The sequence below is a fragment of the Platichthys flesus genome, chromosome 15, assembly GCF_949316205.1.
Source record: "Platichthys flesus chromosome 15, fPlaFle2.1, whole genome shotgun sequence".
Taxonomy (NCBI): domain Eukaryota; kingdom Metazoa; phylum Chordata; class Actinopteri; order Pleuronectiformes; family Pleuronectidae; genus Platichthys; species Platichthys flesus.
In genome coordinates, this window is record NC_084959.1 from 7,210,785 (window position 1) to 7,230,996 (window position 20,212).

General features: G+C 41.7%; 1 protein-coding gene across 2 annotated transcripts in view; it reads left to right on the top strand.

The window, feature by feature from the left end:
• gabrg2 (gamma-aminobutyric acid type A receptor subunit gamma2) overlaps positions 1–9,468 on the top strand; it is a 46,451-nt gene extending 36,983 nt beyond the window's left edge. Inside the window, exons 8-10 of one of the 2 annotated variants that reach the window (XM_062406883.1) lie at positions 1,360–1,565; positions 3,290–3,313; positions 5,815–9,468. In XM_062406883.1, coding sequence (XP_062262867.1) covers positions 1,360–1,565; positions 3,290–3,313; positions 5,815–6,096 — 512 coding nt within the window. In that variant the 3' untranslated portion in view covers positions 6,097–9,468. The remainder of the gene's footprint in view (positions 1–1,359; positions 1,566–3,289; positions 3,314–5,814) is intronic. The other variant, XM_062406884.1, reaches the window with a different exon arrangement.
• Positions 9,469–20,212: the final 10,744 nt, after the last annotated feature.

Consider the following 20,212-nt stretch of genomic DNA (forward strand, 5'->3'; position numbering starts at 1 on the left):
CAACCCCTTCAGGCAGACGCACTCCTTCCTCCTCCCGATCATCGTTCCATTGTCTGTCATTAATCTCCGCTAAAAATAGCTTGTTGTGTTTTCTTGTGCAGCTCAAGATTTGCAGGCGAAATAATAACGTCGTTAAAGCCCTGCTCAAATTGTACAGGGAGTCAAACATCTTAATTTCCTCTGTGCAGGATGATGCGGGAGGTGCAGGCGGCCTGGTGGTAGGAAAGCAGATTAACGCAGATGGCATAATTCTTAATATTTCAATGCTTTCCAGAAATATATCAATTCACTCACAATGGTGCGCCGGTAATTCTGACGCAGATGCAGACAGATGTCTTTCAGTCCGTGTTAAATTTAGACAAAAATCATCCTTTGTGTAAAAAAAAAGGCAGCTCCTCCTCACATGGTCTATTTAAAGGAAGGAGGCGGCGCCGGTAGTCGCTTGTTTGTTTGTGTTCAGGAGGGGGTTGTGATGCTGCTGTTGGTAATCTGTTGTACCAGTGTACTTATAAAGGCCTTTCCTCATCATGTGCCATCACTCCACCTCCATCTGCATCATCATTAGAGGCAGACAGGGTAGAGTATCAAAGGGGAGCGGGCCACCAGCTGCTGCGTATAGGCATGCAGTATGTCAGTGTGGTGGTCAATGGCTCCTGGACAGTAAAGCAGAAGAGAATGTGGATCAAGGGGACGATAAAACAGCTGCTTACTCCTCCCTCACGGCCGGCTGACTGTTAAGCACTCGCAATTAAACAGCACAACAATAATCCTCTTTTATTATGCAGTATATATATATATATATGTGTGTGTCAGTCACCCGACTTCATATCCCCCACACAGCACTGCTGGTAAAAAACAATTTATATGTCCTGTGTAAAACCATTCATAATTCATTTTGATTTAGATCTGTGGTTTTTATCCCCATTGGCAGAAGATAGAGGATTCTTCTTTCTTGAGAAATGTATTAACCCAAGGCTGAAAAATCATTCACTCCGGGTTTGAGTCCTCGCTGGGATTTAAGCTGAGAAACTACTACAAACAACACCTGATTAAATGTCTGAATGAAGCTGTGAGCATCATGCAAATTGTGCTCAACTTCATGAAAGATTTAAGTGACATTAAGGACTAAAATATGCCTGAATTAATGTGATAACAAACATTCAAACATTCCGGTTTGGAAATCTCCATAACATTTTGTTCTAAGGAAATAAGGATTTTATGTATAATAACTAAATGATCCCATTTCTTTACGTAATCTGTAACTGACGATATGAGCTCCATGCAACAAAGTAAAATTTAAAACGTGCTTCAGTCTTTTACTCCTGTTGCCTGTTTGCTGTGACGTGGTCTCTTCCCCAGGCATCACCACGGTGCTGACCATGACCACGCTGAGTACCATTGCCAGGAAGTCCCTTCCGAAAGTGTCCTATGTGACCGCCATGGACCTGTTCGTGTCCGTGTGCTTCATCTTCGTCTTCGCCGCGCTCATAGAGTACGGCACGCTGCACTACTTCGTCAGCAACAGGAAGCCGAGCGCCAAAAAGGACAGGAAGAAGAAAAACCCGGTGAGTGACATTCAAAAACTAAGTGAAGGGAAACGATTATAAGTACTTGACGTAAATGTTTTCCCCCAATAGCCATGTAGCTCCAAACAACACTATACTTTGATTCATGTACTGTATGAGTGTGTAAAATCTCTCCTCTGGTCAGTGTCCTGTATTTAGGTGAGAGGTCGAGATTTCCTCGTTCGCCATCTACTGTATATATACTAGTACTGGGATAAGCCTTTAGAAAACAACAACACATCGCTAAGTATCCCAAAGGGAGCATCTTCCTGAGGGCCGCCTCGTCAAATTACTCAATGAGCAAGGCATGCGGCTCCAACCTAATCCCCCACACATCTGTTCCAGTTGTAATTTAGACCCATGTCACATGACGGGGGGGTTGGTCTGATATGAGCATTGAATCCCTCAAGAGATGGCCTCATCTCATAAACACAGGATTACCACAAACACATTTATAGTTTCATACAGAAGAGGAAACAATTTTATTTGTCACTTTTTCGACAGATCGCACATTTTTTAATTCATCAGAACGTCTCAAGATTTAACAGCAAACTTTCAATTCTTCATAAAAGTAATTGCCATTTTTGTAATTTACATAATTCAAAGATACAACTTATTTATGCCTAAGATTTTCATTATTTTTCTTTTTAAACTGTATTCCCTAATCAGTCAGTGTCTAGACATGAGGACTTCTAATGAAATTAGTCCCAATTACAACTTGATGTCATCTAAGCGAAAAAGTTTGTCTTTACGAGTTTATTTTTTGGATAACTGAGCACTTTTGCGAAAATTGAAACACATCTTTGAAGTCAAAGCAGGTTTTTGGAATGGATTCACAAGACCTGAAAGATATTAAATCTTAAACCTCTGGGTATACTGCGCTTGGGCGAACAGGAGTATTGGACTGGAACTTCGGGGGGGAAAGTGGGGCGCTCTCTAGTTTCAGCCTCGAAAGCGAAGGTTGGGCACATGGTCCAACTGTCCCGTGGACGGATGAATGAATAATGAAGTGGAAGGTGTAAAGCCAGCTTGCCATCTCAGAGGAGCTTTTCTAGGCTCTCTGCATGACTCGCCGAGATGCAGGAAGAGGCCAGGAGAGGTCTTTGACTGAAAATTCTTCTGATGCTCATTAATGTTTTTAAAAAATAAGTCAATAAGAAGAAATCATGGAACTACATATGAAGAACTTCAGACGCCTGTTTAGCTAGTTCAGAGCCGATTCAGTTTCATGTGATGTGAGTTTTCTCCTTAAAGTTCAGAGCAGTTTTTGAGGATCACTTTGACTCCTTTGAGTTCAGTTTATTTTTGTTTATCACGCATCACCACAGCCTGTGTAACTCAGACTAAACATATGCCGCTGACGTAAAGTGAAATCGTGATAATTACAGTATTTCAATTCTGAATAATGGATCATGTGTACTTCCCTCTTTTAGTTTTTCTGAATTCTGATATATATACTGGTGTAAGAATCATGTGAGATACATATATCCTACCATGCATCCCCCCCTCCATGTCTGTTTGTAACATGTGTGTCTCTCTACAGTATATTTCCTCTTTCTCCACTTTGAGTTAGATTCTCCAGTAATTGTAAATTTCCATGCATTAGCTTGTGTTTCTGTTGATTTCCCCTTTATTGATGTTTTCTCTCTGTTCACATGTCTTCTTTGTTTTTTTGTAACTCTCTCTCAACTCCACGTATTCTTTGTTTCCTGTCTGGACAAAAGCTCCTCCGGCTATTTTCCTCAAAGGTATATTGCCTGTGTCTGACTGCATGTGTCTGCTGCACTTCGGCTCCTCGAGCCCCCGGCACCTCACTGCTCCTCTGCCTGTTCTGCAGCAGATATGCCTCTCTCTCTCTACTCCCTCTTTATCCTTTACCTGCATTCTTAATGTCCTCCTCCTCAGTTACTAAATAGGTATCAGAGATAGCATTACAAAGGGGGGGGGGGGGGGTGATCTGCAGTGCACAGTGCGGAGGCAGCCAGCCAGACGTACTTATGCAGTTTTCAAAACAATTCAAATAAGCATCCCACACATCCCCTGTCCAGAGGAACGTAACAGTCCGGGTCCCGGTGTGGACTCACTCTGGCTCCCTCTGTCCTGTTTCACTCTCTGTTGTTGTTGTACCCACCGTGAATTAGCAGCTGCTGCCACGGCTTCCTCTTCTTCCCCTTCTCCCGCCAGTAAATCTCTACCTGTGTGTTTTGTTGGGCTTCTCGACCTGACGCTTCCTGCAGAGTCAGCAGAGCCTTAACAGACTGAAACAGACAACCCCTGCACCTTGCTAAGTCTAATTAGAGTTGGAGGTCCATTCGGGGGGGATTAACACACGCTAATCTTTAAACATCCGAAAAAAAGCATCCCAGGGTGGGGGGGCGGGGGCTGGCAAAGACCTACATTTAACTTGAAACACACAATTCTCTACTTTTTTTTTTAACACATATTTGTAAGTTAGGATAAGTTGGATTTTCAGCCTGGAAACACTAACATCAAATTTCCAGCTACACAACCGAGGGATCGTCCAGTATATGATCCTCGTGTTTCCACCTTTTCTCTTCTCCGAGAGGTTGTCTACTTTCAGCCAGTTAAAGTTGCCAGTGCCACTGTGTTGTTTTTGTGTTTCTTTCTTGAATATTCTTTTTATATATTTTGAATTTTTTTTTTGCTAACACCGACCCAGCACAGCCCCAGCTTGACCCCGGCCCTGCGGCAGGATGCTGTTAACGCTCCTCCTCCTGCTTGAGCTCCCCCTGCGCCTCCTCCAGTGCAAACCAATCCCCTTTGAGAACCGAGTCATAACATGTTCGGCGTATCCCCTTATTAACTCAACATACTGTCCGTCAATGAGGACAGAGATGCTGAGACCAACCCCGTACGCTGCTGTGTCTGTGGTTATGCATCGTTTTCAAAGGGACGGCAGGTTTGTGCACTCGCGCTGGGCACGATGAGAAGTTGCAGGGAATGAACGGCTCAGTCCAGTTGTTCAGTATTTGCAGCTTGTTGGAGGATTGCATGCTTACTGCAGATACTGTTATGTCCCAACTAAAACTGCCTCAGTTCTTGCAGCAGAGCATGCCTATAGATACGTTTAAGTTGGGGGGGGGGGGAACGGACATATATTTGCTTTTATGTGATGTTTGTTGCAATTTATTAAAAGGAAGTTATTAATATTAGCAAGTATCTACATGAATACGTGCATAGTGAAACTAATCCAGATTATTTTTCTTATCTTCTAAGAACAAAGTAAAACGATGAGGGGAAAGCGGCGACAAGAAATTCTTAGAAGTTGACCTCCGGAGTACGCACGACTCTCTACACTGAGTCTGTTTTTAAATGATGAGCTCGACACTCTAGTTTATCAGCAAGGTCAAGGGAGCTTCCATTTCTACAAAGGGGTGGGTGGGTGGGGGGGTGCGAGGGGCAGTTTAATCTGCCAAACAGCCAGAATTCCAATTTGTGCTAAGGTGACATGGCAGTCGGAAGATAAAAGCTGATGAAAACTGTCTATTTGAATACTAATTGTCTCCCCGTAGAATGACGGGGCCGCAGACTCACTGATGTCACCGTCCTATTTTAGGAAATCGTCACAGAGGCGCATGGCCTCCAGTGGTGAGCGCTGTTTGAAAGGGAGGTTTATTTCCATCCAGTGACAGGCAGAGTGGGCCGGAGAAAGATAGAGCTGCGTGCTGCACATCTGCCAACACATGCTCCTCCCTAAGCTTAGCTTTACGGTGCATCATAAGCCAGTTACAACATATCCTATAAATGCATTCCATAAAAAAGAAAAATACAAAACATTACAACACCCGTACATGTCGAAATTACAAAATTTCTTTCACTCGTCGCACGTTAAGAACATTATAAAAACTCTCCTTTGGGCAAATGACGAGGCAGTAGATTTATACAACAGCTCAATGTAGTAATATGGACGACTATCCTAAAATTATACATGATTTCCTCAGCCATCAGCTTAAAATGCTGCAACATGCAGCATTGGTTTCACAGGGTCTGACCCTTTGCCACTATAAGCCTCAGTAATTACATCCACAGGTGGTAGTCATGGGTCTATTTGTATTTTCTCGACATCGGCAAGTTGAATGTGCAAATCACATTTTGCTGACCGCTGTCCAAATTAAACGGGAGACAGAGAAGTGGCAGCTCAAATGAGGTCCCCCTGCTACTGTCAGCTTGGTTGTGCTGCTCCGAGGCTCCGGTGGCTAACTGTGTGGTTTCTGTCCCTGGTTTAAAGCAGACACCCACGGTCGACATCCGTCCACGCTCCGCCACGGCCATCCAAATGAACAACGCCACGCACATGCACGAGCGAGACGAGGAGTACGGCTACGAGTGCTTGGACGGGAAGGACTGCACCAGCTTCTTCTGCTGCTTCGAGGACTGCCGCTCCGGAGCCTGGCGGCACGGCAGGTTGCATATCCACGTCGCCAAGATAGACTCGTACGCACGCATCTTCTTCCCCACCGCGTTCGGTCTCTTCAACCTGGTCTACTGGGTCTCCTATCTCTATCTCTAGGCCCTGGTGTGCGACCGGCCTCATCATACACTTCATTATATTCTACACATGCTCAGCGCCAGCAAGGGACATTTTTTGAGAAGGGGACCCCACTGAAACACCCAATGAATTGATTTCGAGCTTTTCTTTTAATTCCCTGGTTTTAATCTCTTTGCAAAAGTGAAAAGTTATTTTTGACTTTAACAGACATTGCAAATGTTGTAGCATTACATCTTACTGGCATGGAGAGGTGTGTAGATGTGTTTTGAAAATATTGATTGTGTGAGCAATTCAGAATCTACGTTTTTTTGTGACTTTTTTTAATTTAAATTTCCTTTTTATTTCTTTAAATTGGTATGAATTGATTACTTTAATAAAAAAACATTCCTTCAACAATAAACAATTAAAATAAATAGTAAATCAGGCCACATCAATCACCCATCAGAGAAATATGAATTATATTATGTATGTCTTATCCCAATTTTTTTTACATTCTAAAACACTGAATCTGAAGCACTTTAATAGAGCTATGTTAGGCAGTGACATTGAAATCCATTTTGGTAATGCTAATTTATTCTTTAATTTATTTAGCTAACATATTAGCACAATTAAAAATGGCATTTTTTCCCGTGTGGTCAGGCAGCACGGATGCTGTTTAAATGCTTAACTGTACAGACACTGTATTTTACAATTACATAGTGGTTTACATTTATTGCATGCACATTTCAGACCAAAAAATCTACATGTTTTATGGTCTTCTACTGTTGGATATGGAAACTAATAAACGAGCACTGTTGATTATCATTCAGGACTTAATTATACATTTTTCTAGAAAAATTCAGAAAATCTAATGATTTAAAAAATATATAATATGTGCCCACTTCATGCTTTTGATTTGAGGAATCATTTTTGCATACAAGTGGGAAGATCAGTCCAGAAAACAGGTTTAATCTTTTTTCTCCGCGGCCGCTCGGTTACAGTACAGACAGAACTGACCTCCGATCCTCTCCTCCACTCGCTGTTAAAAGAGTGCATTTACATAATCACACACTGCTGTTGTATTTCGGTTATGCAAACCTTTACAAAAGAAGCTGCTCTAAAGCAAGGGAGGTTATAAAACCGTTTTGCCCCCGGAGGTCAGCAGCGGTATGTTAACAGTGGTGGAGATGTTGCATCATATAGAAATTATTCAGGCTAATCTACAAATGTGACCACAGATAGATTTAAGGTTTTTTTTTTTTTTTAAATCTCCACATCAGAACAGTGTTCGTTCTTCTAAGATGAGAAACAAACAAAAAAAAAGAGACAAAATGAATTGCTAATAAATCCACTTGAGATCTTCATTCAAGTATAAAGTGGATCTGATTGTACCGAGCTCAACAGACGTGTAGGCATTAGTCTCAAGCCTCCCACTTCCTGTCCCTTTGAAAACACACTGAGGATTGGAATTATCACAATCTGAGGAAATCCATTCACTGGTTGGGCTGACGTTCTGTATTTTCCTTTTTTATTTCATTTTTTACTTTTCCCTTGAAATGTCTTTGGAATGCTGTGTTACAGAGCAGAGGACACAGCAGAGGCATCTGAATTGTAAATGTTGTGTATGATACGATACAACGCACATGAGTAAGCACCCCCCCCCCTCACAGAGAACTTTTGATAAGACACCAGTATGCAACAGGTGGAGACAATGCTGGAGTATGATTTGTAAACTTCATGAGGAACGGGATGTGTAAATCAGATTTGTTCTTTTTGTACATAGATTATAAACAGAAGAAAAACATTTGTCGGGCCCTTGGGATTTTGTAAAAGGGAAATATATTTTGTAATTACAGCATAGTTACAGTATATCATCATACAGTATATTAGACTTATTGTATTTTGCTGGACTGACCATGTAGAATACTTAGGGGGTAATGGGGGTATTTATTTATTTATTTAATTATCCATTGATGGTATTTATTTATTCTGTTCAAAAGAAAATGTATGTTATGTTCATATAGCCCCTGAAAAAGAAACACAGAATGCTGTCATCTATATCAAAGATTACATTTCCGTTCTATGTGTCAGTGGAGCTTGAGCTTATTTATCTTGTGTTTTCTATGTTGTGATCAATGTGCACTACTCTCACTCACTGCCTGTCAAACTGTTCTATCTGTTGAGTTTAGCGAGTTGCAACATTACCTGTAGTGCAGCCTCCCGAGTACTAGACTTCAATATTTTTCAGGGGGGTTAAAGAAAAGAAAACACAAAAAAAAAGTTCCCACGCCACAAGAAGGAGAAGTGACGAGTCATTATTTCCACCACCCCCCACCACATGGGCTGTCATCGGCCTCTGATATTCCCCATCATTAATTAAGCATCAGTGATGACACTGATTGCATTTTAGCAGATTATCTCAGATTTCCTGCCGTTCTCTCCCTTTCTGTATTAGGCGGTGGTCCTGTTTGTGTTCCGATCTGCCAGCGTGCACACACCCTCACACCTGTAGGACCGTGAGTCGGTCGATAGCCACGTAGACAGGGCGTCGTCAGTGTTCAGTAGATTCAAAAAAGTGTAACGGAGTGATTACATCTTGTAAAAGTGCCAAACTGACACATGCAATAGAGAATATATCAGATTATTATATAACGTCTGTGAGTCAGGTGAGCGTTTTCCTCAAGGAATTGCTCAACAGCCACACCGATGTTCCCTCAGAAGCGGATTTGCAGATGCTCTTTATTTTTTTTCAAATGGTAAAAAGTGTCCCATTCAAACTGTACCTGTCTCTATTTACAAACCTATCATAACGATGACAGAGCATGTTTTGGTGTTTTCACAGTGATGCAGAAAACAAATATGATTTATTTTCCATGAAGGTTGAAGCCTGTTTTATGATATGTTAATTCTAGTTTCAAGTTTCAAGGAATGAAGGTACAGGGGAATGTTTGAGTTCAGCGGTTTGCATGTGGAACGAGCTTTCAGTCGACCAGGGACGTCTCTGAGGAATCTGGACTCAAGCATCACGTCATCTTATCCTTCTCCTGCATCGATTTTATCATTTTGGAAAATATTTATTTTGGGACCCACAAATGAGAGACATATATGTGAACAGCACATGTAGATATTTTCTATTGTTATGTATTTTGTCAAAATGCAGAACAAAAAAGAACACAAAAAAAACCACGCTGGAATTACAGAACTTAGTAAAAAGGTATCCAAGAGCAAACTCATTTCATATGATTCTCCTTCATACAATATGTTAGTCGTTTGCCATCTATGTACATTTGAGTATTGTATAAAAGGGGCACTGATGAATTCTGTTTGGGGCTGCATAATATCCTATACATGTACTGGAAAAACATCCTTTTCATAAGGGAATTGCACATAGCTGTGGAATTTTACAATAAAATGGTTGCATTTATCAGTGCGTTTAAGTTCATTCTTACTATTTTATTATAATTGGTTGTGCAGGATTATTTCAGTGGCATACTTTGTTTTACAGAATGATGTGTTTTATTGTGTTCTACTGGAAACTACTGGATATTAACCAGAGCAGGACATTAAGGGGAGCAGAAGGAATTGCTGTGATGGTGCCATGGAGCCTGGGTCAGATTGGCAAAAAAACAATTTCCCAGCTCTCTTTGGAGTAATGGAAACTTAGAAATTTAATGTAAAACTATTTTTGGCCGTCTCACAGCTGTAAACTAATTTCAGTTATTTTATAAACACTATACAAAAGTGACAGGCTATTCCAAAGTTCAAGCTTCAGATTGTGCTGCTCATACCAGCCTCTCTACAAAGGAGAGGTTGACGCTGATGGTGAATGGCTCTCTCAAATATTTTAGAGCTACGATAACAAGCAGCAAGTTCCAGAAGGCAAGCCGCGAGTGATATACTAAAAAGTTATGATGATTTTATGTGTGACAGAAAACTTCTGCTGAAGTTTAGAGTTCAAGTGCATAATAGTTTGTCGTTCCCCTCCACTGCAGTCCCCCCTCCCCCCCCACCCCCCCTCTCCTGCTACAGACCCACCCACTTAAAAAAAGGTTGAAAATAAGTTTGAACTCCTCTGCGGGCAGCGTCTGCTACAAGTTGTAATTACAATAAACTATGATAAACATAAATACCCCCTTGCATTGTCATTCGATCTAAAGTCGAGTCACTTTAATTATAAGTTACAAATTACAACTGACGCGTTGAGACATTTTAATGGCTACGTCTGCAAATTGTTAAGCGACGCTGGATGGAAATGATACTCATTTACCCCTCGCAGCAGAAAAACACATTTAACCGTCCGGCTCTGTTCAGCCGGATGGATTTACACTTCATCACAACACAGTCATCGTGAGGAGCCGTCGAAATCCAAAAACATAAAAGTATGGTGAACCAACTGTGTAATATTAAAAGTCTTGTGTACTTTTATTGCTAAATATCGAGCCATGATTTCAAACTATGTGCATCTGTGTATTATGAAACACGATTAAACAAAATACATTACTGAACTGCTTTTATGGAAACACCTAAGGACGTTTGTTTAGTCGTGATAAAACTAGAACAGCTTGTCCGTGTCCTGTGCACTGATTTGTCTTCCTTCCTGGAAAACGCACTTGAATCAGAGCAGCAGTTGGCGAACGGACCCCTGTGCTGGCACCTCTCCCTCCACTGGGCAGGGCGGCAGCTGCGGAGGACAGCCACTGTATCCCTCTGATTATTACACAACCGCCTGCAATGTACCACAGCAGTGTGCCGCCGTGGCAAGGCCCCTTTCATCAGCTGCGGTACAGGCTCTTCAGAGAGGGCTCGGCTGCCGGTGCAGGGACTCCAGCATGAATAATGCAACCTGCACATGGCTCCCTTTTTTTGGACTTCGCCCTCTTGCTTTCATCACCATGTGCCATGAGATAACCAGAACATTGATATACAGACTGCGGTTGTCTTTTTTATTTCAGTAAAATCACAGTGAGCATATTCTGGCCACCATGAAAAACTTGGTAGCACAAACTCTAATTATATAAAAATTCAATTAAATCGGCCATTTAAAAAAATTCTCCAGAGAGTTAATAACTGTGCTACCGACATAAAGTCGCCACATAAATTAATAATTTGTGCAAACAGTATTTTCACTTTTCACAGCTTGCAGAGTTTGAACCCAGCAACACTGGGATCCTGCTAATTGGTGGATGAACTTGTAACGTAATGTTATTCTATCTCATTCACTGTTTCCAAAGAGACTAAAGTGAATACTGTGTAAAGTTCATCTGAGATCAGGAGCATTTCAATCACCGGTTCAAACACAACTGATTCATTCACAGACACTAAAACCATGAGATCCGACGATGACCTCTTTCAAAAGCAATATTTAAAAAGCCTTGATACTTGAGATACCACAATGTGTCATCAGTGACTTCATTACACATGACATTTGAAGATTTTTCAAGCGTGGACTCAATGATGCACGTTGTAAAATGTCAGCTATAAAGTAATTTGACCTTTCACATTCATTTGGACTGAGCCCTGTGTGTTAGCACTGAGGGACAGTGGGTGTGACTGTAAAGGTCCACACAGGTATTCTCCCTTGTTCTCCCCCAGCATGTCCGCCTGTGTTTCACTGCCTGTGCATGTTACCGCCTGGTTTCCTGCACCCCTCATTAACAGCTCAGATGTGATCTGTACGGGGCTGGTAACAGTGTGAGCAGGGAAACAGAGAGATGGTTGCATAACTTCTGTTTAGCCGAGACACTGAATAAACAGGGATTAATTACCAGGGCTTACTGTCAAGATACTGCAATCCAGCAGCATCACAGGGGGATGACAAACAGGGTCCTGATGCACAAGGACTACTGACGACACACACACACACACACAAACACACACACACACGCACACACATATGTAACCTAGTATTATTTTTTTCACTTCTGATCCTATTAAGAGAAATAAAGCATCAATTTTATTTGTTTACTGCTGAAGCTACTTATTTCGGGAATGATTCATTACATAAATGGAACTTGTATCGCTGGCCCACATCTCATAATGATGTTAAACATCTCTTACTTCAAAAGGCCAAAAATAACTTAATATCCTACAAGAGAAATAAGATTGGATTAGATCGACAGATTAGATTAGAGACTTTAATGTAGAGACCTCTGATAATCAGGACTTTTAAGATACCACTCAGCTTCTTTCCTTATATTTAAGTTTGTCTCCCCCGTGATCTTTGCTTACTGAGTGAATTTGGTAAAGAGGAGTAGGAAGTAATCAGGGCGGCAATAAGCAATGGGAAACTACTGTGATACGATAAGAAAGCTGTCAATAAAGCATTAACTCCCCCAAAAGATGTCCCTAAATGCCATCTAGTCATTCTTAGTTCAAAGAGAATCCCTGTTATGTTTCAAGATTTATAAAACCCTCTATTCTCAGCTGCTAATTGAGTCTCCAGTGACTGAGAGTAAAGAAAAACCAACCATACGGAAAATCTATAAAATGCCACTGAAGTGATTTGGAGTTTTTTTCCAAAGTGCATGACAAATACACTGTATTTGAGAGAGAGAATGATTATAATATGGGCACCTTATTTTTCTCTTTCACCTTTTGCTAAGCACAGATCTGACCGACATTAAAACAAAAACTCTTATCTTCCCCTTTTCAATGTGAGGGCTCAGATCCAACACAGTATGACAACCTTGCACAATGTCTTTTTGCAGACATGGTACATTTACCAGGAACTGAAGGCTCCATAAACCACATGTTTTATGGGCAACTTAAGTTCAATGACCCTTGCTGCTTGCTGCTGTGCACCCTAGGCTTCCCAGGGTCCACTGGTAAAGGTGCTCTGTGCTTTTCAGCTTACCTTCCTGCAGCTTGGCATGTGTTAGGGATTGATGGTAAAATAACAAACATAATAAAAACTATTAATATGATTACCTTATATATCAATAGACTAGAAGATAGAAGAAAATTAGAAGATATTAGATTTCAATATATCTACTGTTGAAGAGACCTTGATTAACTAGTAAAGATTCAATCTGTATTTCTATGCTGTTTCTTTTTGCATACTGGTGTATATTTCATGTGACAACTCAAAAAAAGTGATCTCATCCTTTATTACACCAAGTTTCTTTTACTAATTATTTTGTACCACCTCAATAAAATGTAAATTTAAACCAAAAAATATGAAATATAGCCAATCTGCTCCAACTGTTGAAACGTTAAAAGCATTGGCAAAAGTCTGCCTGTGAAAAGACAAGTTCTCTCCAGAAATGGCTTCGGCGAGTTTCTAATTTTAAAGCGAAAACACTCACACTTAAGGCGCTAAAAACACCCAGCAGCTGAAAACCAAGGTCATAATGCTGGTCACCCAAAGCCACAAGGGTAAACCTGGGCCGGCACAGAGTTAGCACTTTGTGATGCCGAATGCAACCTTCTGTCATTAGCAAATCTGACAGGATCAGCATAATTTACATCTGCTTACAACAAGGATTCTACACATCTTATAAAGGTGTGCGGAGAGAAGCTGGGATAAAGACAATGTGGCAAATCAGGAAAACCTGCGATGATGCAATGGTCAATCAGGCATCATTAGAAAGGAATCATATAAGTACATTAGCTTCAAAAAAGCCAAACTACAGAGTGCTTCAGTTAAGTTTAATATATACGTGTAACTTGACTTTGACCATCTTCGTAGCCAAGGTGTACTCATAGGAGATGTGTGTTCAGGCTGCGGTGGAAGATGTGTAGACTTTCTGCTGTCCTGATGTCTACGGGGAGCTCGTTCCACCATTTGGGATCCAGGACAGCAATCAGTGGTGATTTTGTTGAGGGGCTGGGTGTCCCCTCGCAGTGAGGGGAAGCTAGGCAAAATCTTGCTGTGGAGCAAAAAGTTCACTGGCGTTTTGTTTCAAACTCAGAGGATGAGCCATATCCACAGGGCGATTGTGCAAACACTTCATTAATATTTATATTCTTTCTTTCAGTCTTTCGGTAAGTGATATAACTATAAGGGTGCGATGAATTTCAACAAGTATCTCCACTACTAACAAGAGGCAGGAGACCGCATCTTCGATCACTCTGTAATGACTAGTCTGTGGGAAACCGGTGGATGTGTGGTCGAGCTGAGTCGGGCCCCCTGCAGGCAGCTGCAGAGGAGAGACCAAGGACTTCACTGCAGCCTGAATAGTAATCTACCCGGCACCCACACCGGGTAGAAAGTTATCACCTTAATCCTTCTTCCCATCATCTATCTGAGGCTTAACTTGCAGCAATCATTTGCCAGTAGACATAACACTACGTATGTCCCAGAGCTGTATGTGAATGGGCCATCTGTGTATCCATTCTATTTTAAAGGGGACATATTATGAAAATTCCACTTTTGTAGTGCTTCTTCACGTTAATTTGGGTATCTGGCATGTCTACCGTCCCAAAAACTCTGGAAAAAAACAACTCCCGCGTTTGTTGCGGTTCCTCTATGTCAGAAACGATACGCTAGAGTGCGTCGAATGGGATTATGAGCGAAAAATACGTCATAGTCACAACATGCCAATGTAGGGAGTCTCGCTACGTGGCCTTGGACCAACCCCCACCATCATTTCACCGGCCTGGGCTCCACCAGCACGGCTCCCCGGCTAGCGTTAGCTTGCGAGCTAACGTGAGAGGGGGGCGGGGCACTCAAAACAGGTCAATCTGAGGGGGGGCTGTTTTAGATGATCCTTGTGATATTTTGACCAAAAAATACGATGGGTCCTTTAATGCTACTTCTCTTTGCAGTATCCTGTTGCTATTTCTGAGTTTCCTCCCCTCGGTGATCATTAAAGATTCATCGTATCTTAAGTACGAGGTGGAGGTGAAGTTGTTAAGTTGTTACTCAGGCTGAAAATCTTCACCATTTCACATTCAGTGTAGAATGAGGTCGCTTCAGATCTCCCCTGTCAAGGAAGCCTCGGGTGTTGCTCTCTCCCTCTCTTCCCCGAGTGGGTGGCAGGGAGACAAACAGCTTTTTTGTTGCAGATTATAACATTCACATATTTTATTTATGAACGGCTGCCTGGCTTTGACCAACTTGAAATAGGATTTCATGGTATTCTGTGTCTGTGTAAATCAAAGCAATAGTGGCAGGTGGAGGTTGATTTAGATTCTTAACATACAGTCAATTCATGGTGTCAAATAATCAAATTAAATTATGATTATTGCTGTTGTTGACTTGTTTTCATTTAATTTATAAATACATATGACATTAAAGACCTAACGTTGCAGGTTTATGGATTTATTGGGGAAAGGACGTGTGGCCTCACAGAAGAAAATCCACATTCAGAGCTGTGAAGGATCCAGACTCCTGTTTTCTGTCCCTCAGCTGTCAGTCACATCTACAAACCACCAAATGAGTTTCTGTTGATTTAATCCTATTTATCTCTTTTATTTTTACATTTTTATAGTATTTTTAAACATTCATACGGCAAACATGGGCAACAGTCTTTATATTTTGAGTTTGGCCAAGTCCACAAATCAACATTAATTAGCAACAGCTGACTTTGCCAGGAACAGTCAAAATCACAGCCAACAAAACTATTTACCTCCGAAGATTCATTAAAAAGTGAGTTTGTTACCTTTGAGTAAGGATTTAATTTGGCATCAACGACTGTATAAAGTTCGTCAACACTTTGTGACAGAAATAATTAGACAAAGGTATTTATAAGGATTTTGATTATGTTCCAAGAAATAATAACTTTTTGCTGCGAGAAAATAAAAGTTAACCTGCAATGGCGAAGTAGGTAGTTATGAAAAATACATTAAAGATGACATTTGAGATATCCTGAGGTACGACTACAACGTACAACAGTCCTGTTGGAAGTCACTCTCAAAAAGATTATTATAGTGAAAAATATATATTTTAAAGTCTCTGTCGTGAATAATCCCACTTCAGAACCTCGTGGACCCTGTGAATCCACTCTGTTCCTTATAAGCACAGCCCTACAGCGAGAGAGGGAGGGAGGAGAGAGAGAGAGAGAGAGAGAGAGAGAGAGAGAGAGAGAGAGAGAGAGAGAGAGAGAGAGCTGCAGGTGTGGAGATGTTTTAAATCTCTAATCCTGTCACTGCTTCACTGTGACTAAATCTGTGAAATTAGACCAATCTGTTGCTTGGGGGTTAGTCTCCAGATAACAGTGCATTCTGGCTGATGTTGATCAAAGCAGACTAGAACAACTTTACAGAGATGTTCCTTGTTTAGAAACGACTTTGCAGTTCAAATAAATATATTATAAATATAATATTTAACAGCACCGATAAAAGATTTGTGTTTTTCTTCGGATCATCTCCACTCTTCCCTTAGCGGACAGACTGTAGCGTTCGGTCTTCCTGACTCATTGATATTTATGAGCGATGAACAGAAGAGTAAGGCAATCACCAGGCTCCTCACATCATTGTTTGCACAGCATCAGACATAATAGAAGCCTGATAAGTCAGGCCAACACCATTACCGGGCCCTTTTTCACAGATTGGTTTCAACATTAGCCGCGGCAATGAGCTTTGACAGGACTGATGGAGCGCGTCCACAGGAACGACACAATGTTATACACAGTCCCCCCCCCCCCCAGCAACACGACTGCTTCACCTATAGGATATGGGTTGTGAGAAGGAGCTGAAGGTGCTTTGACAGTGAGGCGCTTGAGATCTGATATACTACATTACTACTACTATACACACTCACACACTCATACACACAGTAATACACAAACACAGAGAAGCCAACAATGGCAACATTTTCTTGCTAAAACTTGGAAATAGATTTCGGTGACACATACTCTCACCCTGACTAAGTTCTGTGTCAGTATCACATTGCATATCTGTCTTTTCTCAATCGCGGCAGTGATGCGACGACTGTGGACACACCAGCTCCCCCTCCAGGTTCACATTCATCAGGCTGCCACACCAAGCACCAGTGGCAAACACATCAGCTCAGATTAATACTGCACGCGCACAAAACATCGGACACCATAAAAATGGAGACCTTCAAATGCAACACAATTGAAGAATAAACATATGTGACGATAGACACTAACATGTTGCGACAATGGAACATGCACTGGCGGGAGTGGCGTGACAGATATGTTCATAGCCCGCTACGTACATGTCAAACACACACATGCACACAAGCAGTTGTGCGGTACCTTCGGCAGCTGCCTTTTCTCATCTACCCACCGGGGGGGATGAGCTGATCTGTCAGGTCTGGGCTCGGTTCAGTGGTTGGTCACACAGACTGTCAGGTAGGTTTCAAGGCACCGGCGCAGCATTTGAAGTTGTATGTTTTCACGGATCAAAATCATTATGCATTCAAATGGTGGGAAAACAAAATTTTTGGTGCTTGGGTTATCTCAGAAACAGCTTGTTAACATGTTGCCGAGAATATGAACCTGTGAGCAAAACGCTGACAGGGCAGAGCAGGAGCTGAGGCAGAAGAATCTGTTGCTTACACAGCATCGAATGAGGTCAAATGAAATGTTATCCGTTCCTCTGCACGTCATACATCTAGACTGAACATTATTATTAACCTATCTCAAAAAACATGTTTTATTTCCTGAAAAATGCACGTAGCTAAAATCTATAAAATCGAACTGACCATTTCAGCGAGATGAATTGTGAGTATTTGTGTATCATCATATTTGATCCCCTATTTGACCTTAGTATCGTATCGTGCATCCCTGTCTGTATTCTAAACTATGTGTGATGCTTTGAATGGCTGTTGGACCGCGCTGCCCTTGACTGCCCTCGCCCCACGTGACCGTCGCTGCCTGGACTCCCCCGAGGCAATGGCGCTCCAGCATCAGACCTGTCTGGTCGAGAGAAGTGGCCCTGTCTCTCCCAGCAGAGCGAAGGCCTGTGGTTGGATGCCTTAGATATCTCCTCTGCTGGCGGTCAAATCCCCGAGGTCCCACGGACTCACCCAAGCACACAGCTGAGTCACTCCCAAAGGGGGAAACACAAAGAAGACACAGGCACAAACATTCTGCGAAACCAAATGATATTTTATATTTTCTGATTCATAAATGTTTTTTGACTGGTGGGAATGTGTAGATTTTTAAGGACATTCACTCAAAAGTGTTACATTTTGTAAATGGTTGAATGTACGTTACGGCCTTGTTCACAGTCATCCATCTATTCCTATTCAGGGCACGGAACACAGCAGCAGCAGGGCAAGCAACCATGGAATCCACAGACACTTCCTTCAATCCTTCTGGAGGTTCTTGAGGCATTGAGGCCTGATAAAATAAATAATCCCCCCAGCATGTTGTGGGTCTGCTCCTGGGGTTCTCTTCAAAATGGATGTTGCCAGACTACCTCCACAAAAGGCTTTAAGGAGTTATACTGATCAGATGCTCGAAACTCAGCTGACGCCTTTCGTCCAGTAGTGGTCGGGTTGGAGTGCACTTCTACTCCAGACGACTGACTTTCTAACCTTATGATGTCACTGTTTCCATGACACAAGGATATACATTTGCCATTACAAAAGTAAAAGGTTTCATTGTGATATCTCAAAAAGAGGGGGCCACACTACCTACCCCCATTAAAAAAAAACTTATATATTACCCTATTATCCAGTCCATCAGCCCTGTCCTTGATATGCAATCACATCAGGTATGAAGGAATGATTAAAGGCTGGCAAGCTTCTGCTAGACATATGGTTGCCGATGATGTTATCTAAGTCTATTATTTGTCCTGTTCCAGTGCAAGGTATTATTCTAGGACAAAAACACCTCTTGCGTTCGAGTCCACCTTCTTCTCTAATCATCTTCTCCAGATGTCACTTCCCACGGTCCACCAGCAACAGTGGCACAATACTTCAAACTGCTCTCCTGCACATGGGCATCAGTGAGATTTAATAAACCTGCACAGTCTCTCATTGAGAGGATCTCAAGCCCAGCAGTGTATCAGCAATACTTTGAAACTATACTCCAGACAACTCTCAGTTTGTATATGGAGGCAGTGCCGTCACAATTCCTTTCCAGAGAAAGAAGGGATCAGATAACTTAATCTGAATGCACAGTGTAGGCAATGTATGGGTTAATATATGGAGGGATTCAAGATCAATCAACACAGTACATTAACTTAGACAAACATGCACGCACTAATGACCACCCCATATAGCGAATGACCGTCCTTTCAGCTTTTCAGTTCTATTAAGGACATCTCAATGGTATAATTATAATATGGATCATACACATATGCCTGCACACTCCATAGACCTTGAAACTGTACTAACGCATTCATGCATGCCTAGAAGTGTCATCCGTGTGACGATTAAATGTAGAGTAGCATCTTCCAGGAAGTTTCTGTCCTGCAATTAAGTCTGGCAGGGAGAGCGATGAGGGGGAAGGCAGCTGGAACATAGGCATTCATAACTGTATCTGTGTGCGTGCCTCAGATTCTGAGCTACGTGGGGGGACAAGTTTTGAATTAAGCCAGTTGATTGCAACTTTCACAGGGACATAATTAAGTGTCTCAAGTTTTAATGTCATTACATTCAGCAACTATTAAATGCTTTATGTATTCAATAGGCAGCGTGAAGAGGTTAGCACATTCTACAAACATGTGCATTAGTCTCCTTCGTGAGCTTCCATCCATGTAAGATGAATTAGAACGTCTATGTTGATGCTGTGAATATGATTGTGTAAGACCCAGGCCTCTTGCCCATTGCATGCTGGAATAATCTCCAGCAATCACACCACAATGAACAGGAAAAGCGGTTTAGAAAATGAATGAATAAAGGGAGGATTTCATTGGCATTATGTCAAGGTATGTGTCACTTAGGGTTAATGTTAGCCTTAGCATCCAGGGGAAGAAATGTGCCCTTAAACGACCTAACTTCAGTATTAGTGTTCAGATTTGAACATATGTTTCTACATCATTGTTAATGTACGTTTGTGTATCCACATTCAGTTTTGGAGTGAAACAGTTGGTCAGCTGTGATACAATCTTTTTTTAAATGTATGTGTCAGAGTGGATGTTGGAATGAGCCTAATCTTTGAATCCAGATGACTGTCTATGTCAAGTAAGAGGATGAATTGTGGCCATCGACAGAAGGTCAGGGGTATAAGGAGCTTTTTATTAAATTCTTTACTCTCAAACTAAAAATACCTCCACAGGATACATGGGCGTTGCATGGCCT